The sequence below is a fragment of the Sceloporus undulatus genome, chromosome 6, assembly GCF_019175285.1.
Source record: "Sceloporus undulatus isolate JIND9_A2432 ecotype Alabama chromosome 6, SceUnd_v1.1, whole genome shotgun sequence".
Lineage (NCBI taxonomy): Eukaryota > Metazoa > Chordata > Lepidosauria > Squamata > Phrynosomatidae > Sceloporus > Sceloporus undulatus.
The window spans coordinates 24,275,742-24,290,087 of NC_056527.1; the positions used below are offsets into that span (position 1 = coordinate 24,275,742).

The 14,346-nt window shown below is 43.8% G+C and overlaps 1 protein-coding gene across 10 annotated transcripts in view; it reads left to right on the forward strand.

Moving 5' to 3' along the window:
- The first annotated feature begins 7,271 nt into the window (after positions 1-7,271).
- The window catches only part of PIP4K2A (phosphatidylinositol-5-phosphate 4-kinase type 2 alpha), a 94,435-nt gene continuing 87,360 nt past the window's right edge, over positions 7,272-14,346 (forward strand). For 4 of the 10 annotated variants that reach the window (XR_006104657.1, XR_006104659.1, XR_006104658.1 and 1 more), the window contains exon 1: positions 7,272-7,661. Coding sequence is in view for 4 of the 10 variants with exons in the window: in XM_042475334.1 (XP_042331268.1) it covers positions 7,521-7,661 (141 nt within the window). In the remaining 6 variants the exon portion in view is untranslated. The remainder of the gene's footprint in view (positions 7,662-14,346) is intronic. The other 6 variants (XR_006104656.1, XM_042475332.1, XM_042475333.1 and 3 more) reach the window with 2 other exon arrangements.

Sequence of the window (14,346 nt, forward strand, 5' to 3'; positions counted from 1 at the left end):
CACTGAGTGCTACAGAGATAATGAAAGAAGAGGTGGTGTCAGCCTCAAGAAGACGAGGCATGGCTGGCTCAAGATATTTTCTGCCTAAGGCAAAGCAGCAAATGATGTAGCCAAATTATTTTGACATGAGCCAAGTTCTTTGGATGCAGAAATCCCACCAGCATATCTCCCCATCTCTGGCAGTAAAAATAAAAAACAATTACATATCTAAACATTTGCTGCTCTTTCATGGTGCCTACAATCTTTTGCCTGAGGCAGCTGCCTCAGTCGACCTAATGGTAGGACAGTTTCCTTTGCTTACTCCTGTGCGTGAGCTCCACTTTTATTCAGTGTTTAACCTGGCTTTGCACCTTGGTCTCTAAATTCTATTAACATTTCAGTTGTCACAAAGCTTTTGAGATGTATTCTGACCTTGACACTTGTTCTTCCTTGAGAAGTTGAAGAGTGTGCACAGAGGCACAGGAACTACTGGTTTGTTTGTTTTTCTGCTCTGGGGCTTGTTCTGCTTTGTCCTCCTTTGCTTCTTTAACCACACATCAAGCATCTCATTCAGATTCCTCTCTCTTGTGTTTTGAGCTGGGGAAAACTTACTTGAATGTCATGTTTATCCAGTTGTATGTTTATTTGGAGACTTTAGAAAAACAAATTAATGGAAGGGGAAGTGGCTTTTTGATTGTCATCAGGGTTCGCTAGTCAGTGCTCTCCACAGCCAGCTGATGAGGGAAGTTTCTTGTTGTTGGGTGCCTTCAAGTCATTTTTGACTTATGGCGACCCAAAGGCAAAACTATCATGGGGTTTTCTTGGCAAATTTCTTCAGAGGGGGTTTGCCATTGTGATCCCTTGAGGCTAAGAGTGTGTGACTTGCCCAAGGTCACCCAGTGGGTTTCCATGGATGAGCCTGAATTCGAAACCTGGTCTCCAGAGTCCTAGTCCAACACTCAAATCACTGCACCACATTGGCTCACATGAGGCAAGTAGCCACTTGCTTTTCTCAAGGAGGCAGATAATCCCTGCTCTGTACAGCTAGCTAAAGCTACTCAATCAATTCACCTTCAACAGGTGCTCCTGAGAAAAGTTGTATGTCTGGCCAAAAAGGGTCCCTATTGATCCACAAGAGAGCTAATGTGATGTGGTGGACTATGACCCTGGAGACCATGGTTGACATTGGACTATGACTCTGGAGTCATTAGACTATGACTCTGGAGACATTGGATTATGACTTTGAAGATCAGGATTCAAATCCTCACTCACCCATAGAAACCCACTGGTTGGGCAAATCACACTCTCTCAGCCTCAGAGGAAGGCAAAGACAAACCTCCTCCGATCAAATCTGGTCAAGAAAACCCTGTGATAGGTTTGCTTTAGGGTTGCATAAGGTGGAAACAATGTGAAGAAGGCACACAACAACAGCAACAGATCCACAAATGGGTTTACCATGTGAATGATGTATGTCTGCACACCGCCATAGAATATACAAGCCTTCTTTCCAAGTGACTTGAATGACTTATTATCACATTACTTTGCTGGTATCCTTGAGCTATGATTCACCAGTGAGAATCACACATATGTATTTTAAAGGTAGTGTGGGAAACAACACAGTGTACTGCAGAGGGAATACAGCTCCTGAAAAGTGGAAAATATGTATGCCAGATTCACAGATACAATAAAAACGTAAAATCCCTTACTGTGGAGAGTTGGCAACAAAAAGAAAGAAAGGGCTGTTGTCTAAAAGTCAAATCGACCAGTCCTCCTCCCTTGGGCTGGCAATGCAATTCTGTACATACACAGATGCCTTTAAGTTCCCTGTCATGGCCCCATGAATTTGATACTCACCAATAAATCCTATCACATCCAATATGTACTACTGAATAAGTGCTTAGAGGTTTGGAGCATAGTCAAATCTGGAGCAGAATGAATAGCCTGACCTGTATCTTCAGTAAACTACTGTGATTTCATGAGTGTCCTGGGCCTCAAGCTATTTCCCCCATCTCCTTCTCACCATCCTGAGACTGGAAGTGCACAGACATGACAATGGCCAGGGAAATACAACTCTGGAAACCAGGGTTCAATTCCTAACTTGGCCATGAAATCCACTGGGTGGCCGTGGGCATGCCACAGGTTCTCAGCCTCAGGGCAATGCAATGGCAAACCTCCTTTGAACAAATCTTGTAAAGAAAACACCTTGCCTTAGGGTAGCCCTAAGTCAGAAATGACTTGCAGGCACACAATAACAACAAAGGGAAATATAATGGTTCACAAATACTTGCTTTCTGCCCCTCTACCTATATCTGTCCATTACTTCTCTTTCTCATGAGGTACTCTGAGTTGCAGAGAAGGCGTCACTTTACCTTCAGGTCCAGGCATACAATGTCCAGCAGATAACCCTTTTGGTTTCTCCCCAACTTGACCAGGCTATAGTGTTTCTGGGTCTAATTTAAGTTCTTTGCACTCTCCTGATTTGTCTTGATGGTGCCTTTCTATTCTATTTCCCTACAGACCATTTCAAATGTAACATTAGTTGCCATACCACATAACACCTATACTGAAAGATCTGCATTGGCTGCCAGTCCGCTTCTGGGCCCAATACAAGGTGTTGGTTGTTACCTATAAAGCCCTAAATGGCTTGGGCCCAGAGTACTTGGAGGACCGCCTCTCCCCATATAATCCGCCCCGCACCCTTAGGTCAGGTGGGAAAAAACTTTTGAGAGTTCCCAAGATGAGATATGTAGCGACTGTACAAAGGGCTTTTTCTGCTGTGGCCCCGCAGTCTTGGAACTCTCTCCCTGATGAGCTCCACTCGGCCCCCTCCCTGGAGTCATTTAAGAAAAACCTCAAGACTCACCTATTTCGCCAAGCCTTTCCCCACATGTCCTGACTGTCATCTTCTCCTGTGTATTGCGTGTTGTATTATTAGATTGCTTTATTGATTTAACTGGTTTTAATTATTAGGAATGAATGATGGATTTTTAATGATGTATTGTATTGTACGGTTTTAATATGGGGGATTTTTGCTGTTTTAATTTCTATTTGTAATTTGATTCGTACTGTATTGTATTTTATTAGTATCTTGTAAACCGCCGTGATTGAAGGAACAGCGGTATATAAATAAAATCTCATTCATTCCTTCATTCATACCGAAATGCCTGAGCTCCCCTTCCCTCTTGGTCACAACTTCCAACCAACCCAAGCAGGTAGTTCAACACACCTAAATGGCACACCTAATTTTCAAACAAAGAATTTTAGAAACATCTTCTACATTCACTTGTAAACTAACTGAGAGCCTTTCTAAGTGAAGAGCAGGGTATAAATACAGTAAATAAATAAATAAACAAATAAACTGGAGTTCCAGAACAGATGGCTCTCTTGTGAGTATAAACAACAGTTTGTTAACAAGCCAGGATCATGAGAGCTTGGGAAAAGTTTTGTTTTGTTTTTGGACTACAAGTCTATGACTGCCCAAGTAAATCGGCATGTGTTGTTTTGTATTGTTTTATTTGCAGTAAAAAGTATAATTTCCAAGCTCTGAAGCTCTGATTTTTATGCTGACTTGTTTAATTCAACCTCAGTTGAAACCAGCCTTTCTCAACCTTTTTCCCTTGGAGGGATCCTTCAAATAATTTTCAGGTCTCAGGGAACCCCTGCAGTTGAATACACACACACACACACACACACACAATCACAATCTCTTGCAGAACCTGTAGCCACCTCTCATGGAAACCTTGGTTTAAACCAACTAATCTCCTAGTTTGGCTGTAAAAAGAACTTCTTGTTGTTTAAACAAGAGAAGTAACAGCATCTCCTTCTCACAACCATAATAGAGGGAGGGTAGGGGAATCTGTTGAGACCAAAGTTCACTACTGCGCTTTCACATCATTCTAAATCATTGCAAAATTACCTGTAGAACACACTTGTATCATTGCCTTCCATAATGTAGTGCCATTTAGGTGTGTTGAACTACCTGCTTGGGTTGGTTGGAAGTTGTAGACCAACACAACCTAAGGAGACCTTGTGGATTAAGGCTGCTTAATCCACTATTAACACTGTATCAATGTTTAAGAGATATGATGGCCATCTTTAAAATATCACTATCTGCAAAAATGTCATGTAGAATATGGAATGACCTGCTCCAAAGGACAGGACAAGAAAGGAGATTCCAATTAAACATTAGGAAGAACTACCTATTGGTAAAAGCTGCTTGACAATGCAATAGATAGCCCTGGAAGGTGGTGGATTCTTCCTTGTTGTAGATGTTTAATCAGAGGCCAGATAGCCACTTCTTGGGGTGATTTAGTGGTGAACCTTACTGTCATGGGGTTGGAGCAGATGGCCCTTGGAATTCCCTCCAATCCTATAATTCTATGAAAAGCAAAATGGATGACTGAGCGAGTGATGTACGCTCTCCCCCATCACCAATAGACTGTCCCCTGACATCTCCCTCAGTTCAGGTCTAATATTGTAAAGGAACTGGAAGGAAAGCATCTGCAGTAAAGATGCACACATTTAACTGAAAGTAAATCCCACTGAGATCAATGGGACTTACTTCTCATAGTTGACGGATTGCACTTTTAAGTGTCACTCTCTGAAGTAAAATCTGAACCTGTGGATGGCTGTAGGATAAACATCACAGAATTGCTCCTTACATTGACTCGGCAGTTTCTTCAGCAGCAAAAATGTACTTCCTCTGCAGTTTGCAAACCCTGACAGCTGACCTATTACTGGCTTGCAGAGGAAGTGTTGGCAGCAACTTCAACTGCAAATGTAGAAAGGGATGGGTTGGGGGTGGGGGAAAACCACACAAGAAGTATGCACAGGCAAAATACCAGCAGCATCCAACATTGTACGTACTTTTATTTGCTGCAGATGTAAAACCCTTCTTAGTTTCAAAGAAATTAGAAGCACATAAATTCTTCTAGAGGAGAACATTCTTGAATTTTAACCCAAGGCTGCTGTCCTAATCTTGCTATACGCAGTCAGTCTTACTTCTGAGTAAACCTACTTAGTACCACTCTCAAAGCTTCTGCTTAACTACGTAGACCTGGATCTCTCACATCTGAGTAGCTATTGAGGTCACCATAATATGTGCTGGACTAAAGATAGCCATATATCTCTATATTCTCTGAAGGAGCTTAAGAAAAGGAAAATGTCCTATTTTTCCATCGATAGGTCACGCTTAAAGAAAAAAAAAATTCTAACCATGCTTAGTTCAAAGGCTATGCCATTGGTTTCAGTGGTGCATTCTGCCTAGTTAGGATATGCAGCTCTAGCGTCTTTCTAATTAATAATCTCATTAACAACAAACAATAGTAACTACAGGGCATGGCCTGGAATGTATTCAGTGCAGGAGGAACATCTTTGATGAACTATATAAAGGCTCCTCAAGATGAAAAATGTTTTTCTGGCAGGAGCCCCAAAATGAGAAGACGACGTGTTGTTATCAAATGAGACACAAGCTGGGAGTGTGTAGTGATACTGGTGCAGAAAATCTAACAAAGCAGCACAGTTCTTTGCATACACATCTTGTGTGTTTTAGGGAGAGTGGAGCATTTTTATGGGTCGCCAACAGTTACTTTTCTGGATTATAACCCCCCAACCAATTTGGCCATTGGCTGGGGCAGTTTAGGGAGCTGTAGTCCATAAAGAGAGGCAGCATGGTGTAGTGGTTTGAGTGTTGTACTAGGGCTCTAGGGTTCAAATCCCTGCTTGGCTATGGGAATCCACTGGGTGACTTTAGGCAAGTCACACACTCTCTTAGGAAACCGAGATTGGGGGTGATTTTTGAGCAGCTGCAGAGGGGAAAGTAAGTAAGACCTCTCCACAGGATGACCATCCATCCTCGTTTTCCAGGACACATCCTACATTTCAACCTTCTGCCCCGGTCGGAGGAATTTCAAAATGTCCTCCATTTTGAGCTGAACTAAGACACATGAATTCACATTTCAATGAGTGTTCACAGCATCTCTGTCACAGGAGTATGAACCAGTGTTGTTGTCATGAGCCTTCAACTCTTTATGGCGACTCTGAGGCGACCCTGTCATGGGGTTTTCTTGGCACGTTAGCGGGGTTTGTACCAATGGCAGATCCTCTGAGGCGAGAAAAAAAAAAAAAGAAAAAAAAAACAGTGTGGGACTTTGCCCCTGTGACTAGCAGTTGTTTGTTGTTGGTCGTGGGTTGTGTGTTGTGTGCAAATCAGTTTTTATTTATGTCAACCCTAAGGGGAACGTAAAATTCCTCTTGGGGAAGTGTTTATTTTAATCCGGTTGCCAATTTTGCCATCCTCTGAAGGCTGAGAGATTGTGACTCGCCCAAGGCCACCAAGTGCCATGATAGAGGGTCACTCTAAGTCAGAAAGGCATACCACAACAACATATATGGCCAACACAGGCACCCCTGGATACAGGATAAAAGCCATGGAGGACAAGGCACCCTAAAATGTAGGACACTGAGGGGAAATGTAGGTACATTACCAAGTAACAGCTAAACAATACCCATATTAATATAATGGTTTTTTTAGTCATGCTCAAAATGGAGGACGTTTTGGAATCTCTCCTGGACAGGATGAAATGTAGGACACGTCCTGGAAAAGGAGGACGTCTGGTGGTCACTGCTTGGATCCTTACTGAGATACTAACAGTCGGGCAAAAGGAAGGGAATGTAGGAGAGCGAAACGACTGCCGCGCATGCTCATAAACTCGGGCAGGATTCCCTCAGCCTTATGCCTCGCAGCTCCTCTCCTTGCTAAGCGCAGGGCAAAGGAAGGGAATGCGGGAGCCAAGAGACCTCACATTCCCCTATTGCGCATGCTCCTAAACTCGGGGAGGATTCCCTTACCCTTCTGCCTCGCAGCTCCTCTCCTTAAGAGTCTGGCAAATGAAAGGAATGCGGGAGGGAGAAACGACTTCAAATTCTGCTACTGCGCATGCTCAAAAACTCGGGCAAGATTCCCTCATGCCTCGTAGCTCCAGTCCGAACTAAGTGTCTGGTAAAAGAAGGGAATTTGGGAAAGGGGAGACTTCAAAGGCCTGTACTGCGCATGCTCACAAACCCTGGCAGGATTCCCTCCTCTCCGTCAGGCAAAGGAAGGGAATGAGGGAGAGAGGGGAGACTTCAAAGGCCTGTACTGCGCATGCTCATTTAAGAGAGCGTCAGGATTCCCTCACCCTTCTGCCTCTCGGCGCGTTTGCCGGGTGGTGATGATGGCGGCGGCTGCCCCCGCAAAAGGCGAGGGGGCGTGGCTTGCAGAGGCCGAGAGGGAGGGAATGAGGGAGGCCATTTCAGAGAGCGGAGGAGGAGGAGGAGGAGGCGGCAGTAGCAGCGGCTGGGCCAGGATGCGCTTGGCATTGTCCTGCGGTGGAGGAGGCGGAGGAGGCGGGAGCAGCAGCAGCTGCGGCACCAGAGCGCTCCTCCTGCCGCAGCCTCGCTAGCCGCCCAGCCTCCTCCTCCTCCTCCTCCTCAGCCGAGGAAGGAAGGAAGGAAGGAAGGAAGGGGATCCTCCTGAGCCTCCTCTCCCTCAGAGGCTCACCATGGCGGCCCCGGGCAACATCGTCTCCGTCATGGCGAGCAAGACCAAGACCAAGAAGAAGCACTTCGTGGCCCAGAAAGTCAAGCTTTTCCGGGCCAGCGACCCGCTCCTCAGCGTCCTCATGTGGGGGGTGAACCACTCGGTAAGAGAGGAAGGCGGGCGGGCGGGCGGGCGGGCTCCCCCCCCCTTTGGGCTGCGTCCGCACTGCAGGGGTAATCCGGTTTCATAACGCGCTATCAAACGGGATTATCCGTGCTGTGCGGATGCAGCCTCAGCCCCTCCTGTCCCCGTGGGGTGTGTTAGAGGGGCGGTTCCCTCTTTTCCCACGGGGCTTTTGGCATGTTTCTTCAGAGGGGGTTTGCCATGGCCGTCCTCTGAGGCTGAGAGAGTGTCACTTGCTTAAGGTCACAGGGCTGACCCAGGTCTCCAGAGGCATAACCCAGTACTGTACTCAAACCACTACACCACGCCTTGCCAGGGTCCTCTGAGGGGGAGAGAGTGTGACTTGGGTCTCTATGGCCCAGCCTGGATTCGAACCCTGGTCTCTCAGTGTCATACTCCGATACTCAGCCCACCACCCTGGCCCTCCTTTGAGGCTCTGCATCCTGTTCCTAAGCCTTGGGTGAGTGGCTTGACGCTGCTTATCCAGATGATAGCTTTTTACAATAATTAATTGTGTTGATCGTTGTTATACGCATGCATCTTTGGTGTAGTGGTTTGAGAGTCAGACTACGACTCAGGAGACCAAGGTTCGGATTCCCACTCGGCCACGAAAACCCACCTGTTGACCTTGGACGCAAGTCACGCTCTCTCAGCTTCAAAGCCCCTCTGAAGAAACTTGGCAAGAAAACCCTGTGATAGGTTTGCCTTAGGGCTGCCATAAGTTCATAACGACTTGAAGGCACATAAGAACAAGCAATGTATTCTTTGTCATTTTAAACTAATGTGTGATTTGACTGACATGTTTTTAACTGTTGTTGTGTATTTGTTAATTGATTGTTGTTGTCTCCCTCCAGGATCCATGGCCAGAGGTGGGTAGGAAATAATAATGATAATAATATTAATAATAGTAATGCATCTGAGGAAGTAGACTGAAGTCTACGAAAGCTCATGCTGCCAATTTCTTTCTTTCACTTAGTCTCTACAAGATCTCTCTACACACTGATTCTACAGACTAACACAGCTGTATCTTTGAATATTAATAATAGTTACTTCTCCCTCGCCTGCCCACCCACCTTCTGCGCCACGTGTGCTTTCTTTTCTACAGGGGTCCTGTCCTGGCCTAGTATCAAGGAGTTCAGACTTAACAGTGCCCCATCAAGGAAAGGTGCAGAGGCTGGTTAGTGATGCTGGAGAAGGAGGTTGTGGGCTTCTCGTTGTGGGTCTGGGATGGATGTGCCCTTGGACACATGAGTTTAGAGGCATGCTGCCCTTGGGGTCGTAATAGCAGAGGATGATCAATTTCTCTCTGTCTTCCCCCCTTCTCACTGAGCGGTGTGTGTTTTACTGCGAGTGTGTTTTTTCAGTGCATATAATAATATAAAAATAACAGTATTTGTTGCTTGGCGTGCCAAACAACCTTGTGTTCTTGTTGTGTGCCTTTAAGTTGTTTCCGGCTTATGGCTACCCTAAGGCGAACTGTAGGAAATGGTATATCCCTAAACGCCAGACAGAGAGGATATGTATCAGAGGATGGCCGTTTCCTTTGCACTCTGCTAGTGAGTACCTAGAAGCATTTGGCTGAAGGTATTCCACAATGCTGAATGTGATAGACCTTGGCCGTATTATATAGCAGGTCCTTATCTTTATATCATGATGCTTGTGCTTCAGTGAGAGACGATGAGCTGAGCAACTACAACGAATGCCATTCTTAAGAGGGTATCTGGCGTACAGTTGACAGTGGGTAACACTAGATTAATGAAGGGAGCTGAGCATTTTATTCCAGAACTAATGGCTTTGCTGCTGTTCAGGTTGGATGCATTTTGCTGAGCAGTGGTTAAAAAAAAGAGAGAGGCTGCAGACAATCTAGGATGTCTTATGCATGCAGGACAACCCCATCTCCCCCCCAGCCCCCAAAATAATGTATGCTGGATACCTCAAAGGCAGAATATTTAATGTTGCCTGAGATAAATTATTGCCATGATAGGAAAACTGGGAGCATGTTACTGCCTTGGAATACTGCAGTGTCCTATCCTTCATTGGTAACAGCAGTTATTTTACCTGTGCAGTGTTAGATCTAATCAGACCGAGGAGAAAGGAAATATGAAAATAGTTTATTGGCTTTTGTAGCTATAGAAGTGGACATACTGTTACGGCTGTAGTTGTTGTGTACCTTCAAATTGTTTCCAACTTATGGAAACCCTAAGGTGACTCTATCACAGGGTTTTCTTGGCAAGATTTGTTCAGAGGGGGTTTGCCTTTGCCTTCCTCTGAAGCTGAGAGAATGTGACTTGCCCAAGGTCATCCAGTGGGTTTCATGGCCAAGCAAGGATTTGAACTCTGGTCTCCAGAGTCCAAGTCCAGTGCTCAAGCCACTACACCACATGAGCTCTTTATGACTATAGACTATGATCAATGTTGTGAAGTTAATTCCAGCTGTCAGGACTGGGTTATTTGCCTTAAATTGTTTGGCTTAAACCTTCTGAGTTGGAAAAGGAATGATTTGTAAAGAAAACTGTAGTGCCTTGATTTGTTAAGCTGCAGTTTCATCTGGTTAAAGAATCAATACTTCATTTATGCAAATACATGTCCAGGCCAGATCTGTGGGGTTTGTATTTAAGGTGGTGGTAAGTTGTGTAAATTCCCTAAGGTACCAGATCCCATCTGATCTTTGAAACTAAGTCGTGGTTAGTATCTGGATGGGAGACCATCAATGTACACAAGGTGCTGTAGGTTATATTTCAAAGGAAGGAACTGGAAACGCCACCTCTGAGTACTGCTTGCCTGAGAAAATACTGTGAAATTCATGGGGTCGGTTTAAGTTGACAGACAACTTGAAAGCACATACATACACATGTACGCACAAATTTGGTTTGAAGCTGGGGAATGAATTGAGGTATATCTGCAGCATATTCTGTGAACTTTTCCTACTTGTACTTTGTACAAAAATGCAAATAGTAAAGAAAAGTTGCAAATGCAGTCAGCCTAGGCAGAAATCTTGGGCTTTCTTGCTTCCATCAATTACTGCAGTCTGTTTTTTTTTAAATACTGCATTTGTGCAACTGTGTTAGCTGCTTGCTAGCATCTTTCAGCAGAAGCTAAATATGGCCACTTTATGATGCTGAAATCATGATTGATTCATATTCACCTCCTGTCACATGCCTTGGTATGTTATTGTTGCACTAATCCATTGAATGAATATGTGAGAAGTATCCACTGCTATCCCAGCCCATAAACCTTGCATGAAAATGCTCATTTGTGCACAGTGTTAATAACTTATTTGGGGAATATGATAGGTTTTATGCAAGTTTATATAGCTTTGCAAACAGAGCAGAGTGATGCTGGACTGTATCTGTGGTAGAGTTTGTGGTTTGATGACTAATCATCCTCGTCACCAAAAGTAATACCCGTACAGTATTATCTGCTCCCAGAATTGTACGTTAGGAGGAAGTTGGCTAACCTAGCCATTTTTTTGAAGTAGAATTAGTAATGTTCTGAAATGAGTTCTTCTTCTTCTTCTTCTTCTTCTTCTTAACCTTTATTTATAAAGCACTGTAAATTTACACAGTGGTGCCATGGATTTGTGTGTGTGGACCACACTGTGTGACATCCAGAGGAGATAGCCTGGGAATAGAGGCACAAGAGGGGGACATGTGTGCCCTTGCTGGCTGTTTTGTCCCAGGTTTCCTCCCTGGGAGAAAGCCCAGGAATGGAGGAGCAGAGGTAGTGAATGTGCACCCTTTCTGCACCAGGTGACACCATAGTTAGTGATGCCACTGATTGGCTGTAGTATTAAAAGAAGGGAATAGGATATCACTCTGTAATCTGTTACTAGAAAGCTGTAATAAGAGCTTCTCATAAAAGGGATTCTGTTTTGTTTAGGTCTGACCTGAAGATAGTAAAACAGGATTGCATGTGGGTGTAATTTATGCAATACTTGGGCAACCTTGTAGGGTTCATAGCACCCCCCTCCCCTCCAAGATGCTTCAACCACATATTCTTACTAGTAATCTATGTTCATGATACTTTGAAGATTTATGAATATGATGTGTTAGATATGATGCAACCTAACTATTGTGGAAAGTGAGAGGTGGATTGTTGATTCTCTTTCCATTCATTTTAAACCTCTGATTGGTTGCATCTTCAAGAGATGAAAGTAGTGTCCGGTGTTATCTCAGCATACTTGATCATGTAAGCCAAATCTGCACAACTTGGCAGTAGATAGGGGCCAAATTTAAAGTAGGCTAAACTTCTTTGGGCTACAGATAAGTGGCACGATTAAATGTTAGTACTGCAGCCACTCACTCACAAACCACAAGGTTGTGAGTTCAATCCCAGCCAGGGGCTCAGGGTCGACTCAGCCTAGCATCCTTCTGCTAAAATGAGTATCCAGCTTGTTGGGGGCAATAAGCTTACATTGCAAACCACTTAGAGACTGCGTAGTGCGGTTTGAAGCGGTATGTAAATAAAGCTGCTATTGCTACTAATATTAATTAGTTAGAATTAATATTAATTAATAATATTAATTAGAATTAATTATTATTAATTCTATCCTTCCTCTCCTCTTCTCAGGAGAAAGCTGAGTAGTAGAGGGATCTTATCTCTCCTTCTTTTCCTCTGCCCAGATCTCTCCTCTGGAGAAGGTTGAATGATGGAGGAGCCTTAGGAATGTACATTTGCCTCTTCCTCCTCCTCCTTCAGTGAGCCTTCTCCTCGGGAGAAAGCTGAGCAGTGGAGGAATTTTGCAGGGTGAGTATCTGCCCATCCTCCTCCTCCTCCATCACCTGTCCTTCTCAAGAGAAAGCAGGGCAGCAGTGGAGCCTTGCAGGGCAAACGTTGGCCCTTTCTGCCTCCTCCCCCATCTGGCCTTCTTTTCGGGACAACGGCAGGCATTGGAGGAGCCTTGCAGGACAAACGTTTGCCTCTTCTCCATCTCCTCCTCCTCCCCCTCTACTTAGATGAGGGCTGAGTGGTGGAGGAGCCTTGAAGTTCTTTCACATCCTCATGGGGCACCCAAAATCCTTTGGTGGGCCGCATGCGGCCCCTGGGCCATATGTTGTGCAGGCCTGATGTAAGCAGATTTATTTTTTCCTTGATGACGGTAGTTTACACCACAAGTTGCTGATAACCTCTCACTGATGGTAGAAGAATTTAACATAACAAATATAGTCATGCTGAATTAAAGTTTTCATGGTGTAGAATATAATTTTATTCTATTGTAATTTTATTGCAGGCTTCCAACCAAGTTTTCTAGCTTTGTGTCTTGTGATGAAATAGCATCTGTCTGAATTTCGGTATACTGTATTCTCTGTTCTTTGGCGTAAATGGTGAAAAAACATATGAGACTGTTCTGAATGTGTCAAGTGTTTAACACAGAAACAAGCTGATTTAAAAACAGATCTTTAATGGGTTGAGTGGCTGTAAACAACCTTGCTAGACTGTGGCTGCAACGTTTGACTTAAAAATAGAATTTCGTTATTAGAAAAAGAAAATATTAAACAGCTTGTTGAGTTAATAAATATTACTGACATTTAATGATTTTCCTTGAGAGCTAAAACCTCTTTTTAAATTCATTTTAATTGAACAGCTTTTAGTACATACTAACTTTGAAGTGCTAAGTTGAACTGAAAAAGTGTAACTACAGAAATTACAGAAACTAAAATATCGCTTAACTACTGTTACTCCTGAGTAGATAGGTGTGAGATTGTGCTGTAAATGGTCAAGACTAACTGGATTTCCTGCCAGCCTGGTGTGAAATCTTCTTTAGATTTGCATTCAAATCCTTTTTATGAGGATTTATGTTCAAGGAAGACAGGGGGAACATCTAGAGAAGTTGTTCTGAGAAGATGTGCATTATTTTGGTTTAGGATTGTACCAGGCTTAATTAAGTATCTTTGCCTTGCTACTTGGAAATTCCAGTGAATTCCAGTAGCACATTCAATAGGCACTCATTTTTTGTTCTATGTTTTCACTATAAATTCTGTGAACTGATTTAAAGACAATTTTCACATGCAACATGCTTAGGGGCATACTTCATTTCTCTGTTTGGGATTCTTCACCAGATTCATTGAGTAGGGCTGCTTTGCTCAATACAGCAGGCTTCATGGTGCCAACCTGTCAAGCCCACATGACTCCCTGCTGCAACATATTTTAAATTCTTATAATTTTAAGATGAATGCTGGGGTTTGGGAGAGAGCTGGAGCACAGAGGAGCGCAATGGAGTAACCCGTTAGCTGGTGGTAGATCATGCAACACACTAATGGATTGACACACATTTTGTACTGTTTGCTTCCAAAATGCTTTCTTTTCTCGTATATACAAATACAATACATGCTTCTGTGCAGTTTACCATGCTGAACAATTTTTCAAGGAAGCCTTGTCATCTTGCTCTTCACTCCTGAGTCCAGATTGCTTATGAACAACTTAAAAAGCAATGGCCCCCAGCACAGATATTTGACAAATTTCTTGCTTCCCTCAGTTATGAGATCTGTCCACTTAATCCTATTTCCTGTTCTTCTCCTTACCCTTATATCCTATGAATGCTAGGTCTGCTCAGAAATATTTGGTCAAGGGTGAGAGCCTGAGTACTATAGTGATTTGTCTGTTGTACTAGGACTCTGGGAGACCATGGTTGAATCCCTGCTCCACCATGGAAACCCACTGGGTGA